This window comes from Ursus americanus, chromosome 17, assembly GCF_024610735.1.
Source record: "Ursus americanus isolate L20-20 chromosome 17, mUrsAme1.1.p, whole genome shotgun sequence".
In the NCBI taxonomy this organism is placed as follows: domain Eukaryota; kingdom Metazoa; phylum Chordata; class Mammalia; order Carnivora; family Ursidae; genus Ursus; species Ursus americanus.
In genome coordinates, this window is record NC_142143.1 from 16,782,405 (window position 1) to 16,788,572 (window position 6,168).

Sequence of the window (6,168 nt, forward strand, 5' to 3'; positions counted from 1 at the left end):
TAAGCAATTCTTTTCTTTGTAAAAAATTTCTGTCTCTTAAAAAAAATTCTCCCCCATTGAACCCACTGTGATGCTAACAAATAAACTTGACTTTATAATGACCTTCAATAACTCAGATTGTTTTATTCACGAGAATAACTTTAAAGCAAACAATCTGTATTTTTGCTTTAAAATAAGTTTGCTATTTCTGAAGTCTATGCTGAAGAAAGAAAAGGCCAACAACTTCACTGTCACCATACATAAAGTTAAGCTTTCTAAGTGAAATCTCTTTAGCGTGAGATCAGAGAGTCTGCTCTTACAAGGTCTCCAAATGAGACCTTCGAACCTCTTTAACAGGAGCTTTTGTTTCTCTGAGAAACAAAATACATCTGATAATACATAAAAGCACCACAGATACCTGAAATGCAAAATAACCAGCAAGCCATGTCCTTTTTTCCGCAGAATTAGCAGGCATGTATCACCTGTTTCTGAGATCATTTATTTTACTATTTCTTTTTTTTACTGGCAGGACTGTCCAAAACCTCGATCTTGCCTTTTCCATCTTGCGAATGAGGAAGCTTAATGTTATCTATGGTGACTTCAGAAGAGGTGCTGTCGTCCTCCCCCTCAGATTCTGAGCTGTCCTCCGAGCTGTCTTGCGAACTCTCTTCTGAACTGTCCTCTTCTTTGGAATCGGCTTGATTCATCTCAAACAAGGCCACGTCCTGCCAAAAGCACCAGGCGAGAAATTGATTTCAGGGCAGTTCCTAGAAAGTTGTGATAACAACCTTGGGAAGAACCAACAACACTAAGCACAGAAATGGAAGCATATGGGACAGGAAATGTTTTCAGTACAATAGGGCACTTCTTCCCTGTCAGTTGCCAGAGTCCGGCATGACTTACAGGTATACAAGTATAAAAAGTCCCCCACGACCCGATTCTGTATACCCTGAGCACGTCCAACAAATCTCAACAGATGCTAACCCAAGCCAGGCCCCACGCGAGGTCCGAGAGATGCCACGAGAACAGCAACAAAATCTTTGCCTTTCTGGAACTTCTGTTTTTGAGAGGGATTGGCCAATTAGAGCTTGCAGGCCAAACCCAGTCCGCCACCTGTTTTTGTTTAGCTCGTGAGCTAAGGATGTTTTTTTAAATGGTAGAAAAAACCAAACCAAAACAAAAGGATAGTATTTCATGAAACATGAAAATTATATGATATTCAAATTTCAGTGTCCATAAATAAGTTGATAAAACCTGCCTATTCATACATATCGTCTACAGCAGCTTTCATGCTGAAACGGCAGAAATGAGCAGTCACAACAGAGACAGGACGGTCCAAAAGCCTAAAGTATTTACTAGCTGGCCCCAAACACAAAATTCTTGCTCACCTCTGTCCTAGTTGGGAAAGACAGACAGTGGACAACTACACGTAAGGGACAGTGTAGGGCCGTGAAAATGAAGAAAAGCAAAGCAGGATAGGATAAGCTTCTCATAGAGCCATCGGGGAAGGCCGCTTGTTGGGGTGACAACTGATGAGAGATGGAAGGAGTGAGGATGCAGAAATCTTAGAAGAGCCCTGTACAAAGAGAGAAGAAATCTGGAGCAGGGACACTGAATGGGAGTGCAGGAAAGAGGGGGCGCGGTGGGAGGTAAGTCAGATGGAGAGCTGGAGGCCGGATCACACGGGCCCTCAAAGGACTCCGAATTCATCAGAAATGTGATGGGAACGTGGGCCACACACAGTGTAAAGACAGATTCTAGGAAAGAAAAGGCAGAAGCAGGGGAACCTGTTGAGAAATCACTGCAAGAGTCCACAGGGGAGACCGCGATGATGTGGACTAAGGGGTGGCAGCAGGGGACATCGTGCAGAGTGGCTGGATCTGGAACATATTCTGGAGGTAGAGCTGACCAGAGCCGCCAATGAATGAGATGTTACCATTAACAACGGTGTCAGCTCTGTCCAGACGTGTTATAAAGGGAACGCCGGTGTAGACAGAAGATGTGAGGACACAGGGAGAAGATTTCCCATGGAACTTAGATTATCAGTCTGTTAAATGCATCATTTATTTTTATATTTATAATGAATCAGGTTATGATTACTTCTTTCAGGCCTTCTTTTAGGAAAAAACAATCCACTTGGGACACATAGTAAATTAATGCTTCAAGATAACAAACGTAGTATTTGACTTGAAAAAGCCCTCCTCTTCTCTACTGCTGAATTCCTAAACTCCACTCAGGAAAACTTACTGATCTGTAAGATCCCTAATCATAAAACGACCAAGTTCCCACGCAGTACTGGAAATGTGAGCTGACTCTGCAAGAAGGAAAATATCACTTGAATTTCAACAGAAAACTCCTCTACTTTATGGATGATGAGGCAAACTGGTAATTTTATTTTATGAAATAAAAACAAAGCATCATTACCATTTGTATAACTTTTCCAAGAGCCCCATCAATATCTTCAATATTGAAACGACCAGGTGGTGCGGCTGCCATTTCTTTTCTTAGCTTTTCATTCGCCTGAGCCATCTGGGGCAGAAAGGTCTGTACTTGGTCCAATACTAAGGAGAGAAAATACAGTTTAGCAATATTTATGTTAGTCTTTGGCCAAACTTCAACTTTCAAAATCCAGAATTTATTGTAAAACACTCCTTAATTCAACAGTAACAAGAGCAACAAAAGTTATAATAAAAAAATCTTTCAGATTTCTTCCATTTTAAGAAACCTCCATTCTCTTCTGAATCCTTAAAGCAGGACTACACAAGTTAGTGAATATTTCTCAATGTTTATTTGTGTTTTCATATATCCCCAGAACTGTACATTCCTAGATAGCTGGCATTCAACCAATAGTAACTGAATGAGGAGAATGTATGACTCTATAGTTAGAGGTATCAGGCTCTGAGGCTTTGGGGTCAGGCTGACAAGGTTATTAACAGAACCCCAGTTCCACCTCTTACTCCCTGAATTACCTTGGGCAAGTTAACTAAGTAGTGCTTGTTTTTACCTGCCCAGTATCTGTTCCCTTGCTGCTGGTAACATAACCCTGACTTTCCTTTTAAGCTCTGTCACTCAGTCACTCAGTCACTCTTGTGCCTTGGTCAACATGATCTGGTTCAGTGGCATATTCAGTGACACTGCGATCTAGTCAGGCCAATAAGACAGGACCCTGGGACTCTGGCTTGAACTGTGAGAAAGAGATCCCTTCCTTCTGAGTGAGTAAATGACTGGCCAACCTGCCACACGTGAGGAAGAGCCTGCTCAAGATTTACCAACACCAAGGGAAGCCGAGCTAAGCGATACAGAGCAGCAGACCCCTAGGACACCAAGCACCTGGATGCAGATGTACCTGAAATCACTGGGCTTTTCCCCCCTCGAGAAAATCGGCCAGCATAATTTATTTTTTGGCTTAAGGCAATCGGAGCTGGATTTTAGTTTTTTGCAACCACACGTGTCCTAAATAATAAATTTAATTTAATCATTCAAAACCTCAATTTACCCATCTGTAAAAACAGGAGTGATACCTCTACTATGCTAAGTACAGGGGAATCAATAAACAAGGTATGTCTAATTTCTTTAGCTCTCAAAAGAGGCCCAGCACGAAACTGTGCACATGATGAGCTCTCAAGACTTGTTAAGTCACTGGTACAGCCACACAGTACATGACTGAACTGCCCAGAGTACAGAAGAAGAAAAAAGAAAGGTGGTGCAGGTCAAGAAATGGCCGTTCGTTGTAAAATAGGACTGCTGGAAGGATGAAACGAGGTCCTAGAATACCAAGCCCCACACAACGGCGATCACAATGAGGAAAGAAATGAAAGACATAAAAAAGACTCAGACGGAACTCCACAGATGGAAAACACTGTCAGCAGCTCCTAAGACACTGAGGCCCCTGAGCTGTCCTGGGGGGACAATGAACCGCTCCGGCCAGACTGGATCTCTACTCTGTGGATCTCTACTGCTTAGTTGGGCAAAATTTAACATCCGAGGAGGTTCTTGAGACAGAAGGGGAGTAGAGAAAGAGAGGGAAAGATACTTACAGGGACTCCTCTCTATCCGAACTGTTTGAAGAGTGGAATTTTTTCTGCAGTTACGCTTGGGGTCGATGAGTAACCTGTCCCATATACCTGAAAGCACACACACGCTTCATTTACTATAACAAAGAAACGGGGGCCGGTCAGCAAACTTTCCATGACCGCTCTCAGGTCTTGAACAGTCCACATTCCCCAAGACATTTTTAGAAAAAGAGGCTCCCCAAGTTCCATGACAATATTTTACTTCTTTCCGCACCCCCACCTCCCCTTCCTTCGGCCTGTCTGATACATCTGTAGGAGTCACCGATGCTGAGGAATAAGTGCAAACTAACCTGCACCCTTTTATGGACCAGAAATCCATCAGTGACAAATGAGTTTCTGCAACGAAGAGACAGAGGAAGCCGCAAAGGGTACAATGAGGGTTAAGTGAAGCCAGAAATGGTTACTAGCTGCAATATATCAGGCAAAGTACTTAACCTCTTGGAGCACTCGTTTGTTTAGAAAGCACACCTGCCTTGTTAGTGGACCTTAATTAAAGAGGTCCAACCTGGACAAATGAGCCCTTTGGAAAACTTTTGTCTGTCCACCACCCCCACACCCATGCACCTTTTCAGCCCCATCACTCACTACTCCTCAAATCAACAAACTCCTCAGCCCACCAGAGCTCGGAGGACAGGACTTGTATTTCAAAACTCAAGGCTTTGATCACCCTGTTTCCAACTTCTGGAAAACCTCTTCACTCAAGTACAAAAACCCTATTCACCCCCCAAAGCAGAGCTCAACAATTATTCTTTGATTACTGCTTTAGGTCTAACAAATGGATTAGCATAAAGAATCCACTCAGACTGATTGTGTTCGAATCCCAATTTTGTCACTTTTCAGCCACATGATCTTCAGCAAGTTACTTATTTGTATGATACACTGTGACTCAGTTTCCTCACTTATGAAATATAGATAACAGAACCTTCTGCACAGGGTTTTTGTGAGGATTAAATGCGTTAATTAAATCCAAGGTCACAGTAAGCACTACACAAGCGTTGGGTATTATTATAACCCTTTGGGATGCTCTGGGTTCTCACAGAACGTCTTCAAGCTAATACTCCCTGAGAATATGACCAAAGACCTTATGCGCATTCTCCTTCTCCTCAAAAAAAAAAAAAAATCAACAGGTACTACTACCTCCATTTTCCAAATGTGAAAACTGGAGCGTTGAGAATGTAAACAACTGTGCTGTTGTTCCACAGCTAATCAGTCGTGGAGTTGGGATTCGAATCCACGCTTTTCAACTCTCTACTATGGTGTCTGAAATCCTATGTGGATTTCCTAGACCCAAGTGCCCCTCTACAAGAGAGAGGCAAGGCACTAACGGGTGGTTCTGTGAGCATGGAGGGGTGGGGGTGGGGAGGTGAATCCATAATAGTCACCTGCTCCCCCCACCAGCCCGCTGCCGGGACCGGAGAGCCGACCTAAGACCCTCCCCAGGTCCCACCCTGCTGCTGTGGGTGTCCTGCTGCTGCACTCTGCGGTGTGGGCGCCCACTATCTTACGGAATACAACCACCATCCCGGGGCCCGCGGCCGGGTGCCTGCCGCGAGGCCCCCGAACCACACCCCTGCAGTAGCAGTAACTCAGAAGCCCCGCGGGCAACCCTGGGCGTCCCCTCGGGGGTGCGGGGCCTGGAAAGGGAGCCGCCGGCCGGCCCCCGCCGCTGCCCCGGCCACACGCCCCCTGCGGCACGTGCACACCCCACGCCGCCGCCACCCGCCCGTCACCTCCGCGGCCGCCGCTCCCGGCTGTCAGCAGCTCCTTGGACACCGAGACCGCCGAGCCGTCCCGGGGGGACGACGAACAGCTCGCGCCGGACTGGGGTTCGCCGCGGATCTCCATGCCCCTCGCTAGGCTTGAGAGCCAGCCCACCCAGGCCCGGATGCAGGAAAGAGGTTCAGTCGGGGGCGGGGCCAGGGCCGCGATTGGACGAAACTTGGTGGTGGGCGGGGCGAGGGCGGCCAAGGCCACGGCGACACCTGGCGGATCCCCGAGGCGGGAATCCGGTGGGAAAAGGAAGGTTGGGACTCCGAAGGTCCCGTCACTGGATGAAAGAGCTGGCAAAACTCAATTTTAGGTAAACAGTCCGGACAACAGCGCATCCTGGGGCTGC

The 6,168-nt window shown here is 46.2% G+C and overlaps 1 protein-coding gene across 1 annotated transcript; it reads right to left on the minus strand.

Moving 5' to 3' along the window:
- Positions 1 to 351: 351 nt before the first annotated feature.
- NOPCHAP1 (NOP protein chaperone 1) lies at positions 352 to 5,966 on the minus strand. The gene is made up of 4 exons (XM_045779963.2): positions 5,783 to 5,966; positions 4,017 to 4,103; positions 2,404 to 2,540; positions 352 to 704 (listed from the first exon to the last, which is right to left on the minus strand). The coding sequence occupies exons 1-4, from the start codon at positions 5,895 to 5,897 to the stop codon at positions 486 to 488; spliced, it is 558 nt and encodes a 185-aa protein (XP_045635919.1). The 5' UTR covers positions 5,898 to 5,966; the 3' UTR covers positions 352 to 485.
- Between the last annotated feature and the right edge of the window lie 202 nt (positions 5,967 to 6,168).

Excerpts from the sequence above, each read along its gene's own strand:
- NOPCHAP1 (XM_045779963.2), bottom strand. The coding sequence starts at position 5,897 with ATGGAGATCCGCGGCGAACCCCAGTCCGGCGCGAGCTGTTCGTCGTCC. Across the intron at positions 4,104-5,782 it reads CGGGAGCGGCGGCCGCGGAG|GTATATGGGACAGGTTACTC; the intron begins GTGACGGGCGGG and ends GTGTGCTTTCAG. Across the intron at positions 2,541-4,016 it reads TCGGATAGAGAGGAGTCCCT|TATTGGACCAAGTACAGACC; the intron begins GTAAGTATCTTT and ends TTCTCTCCTTAG.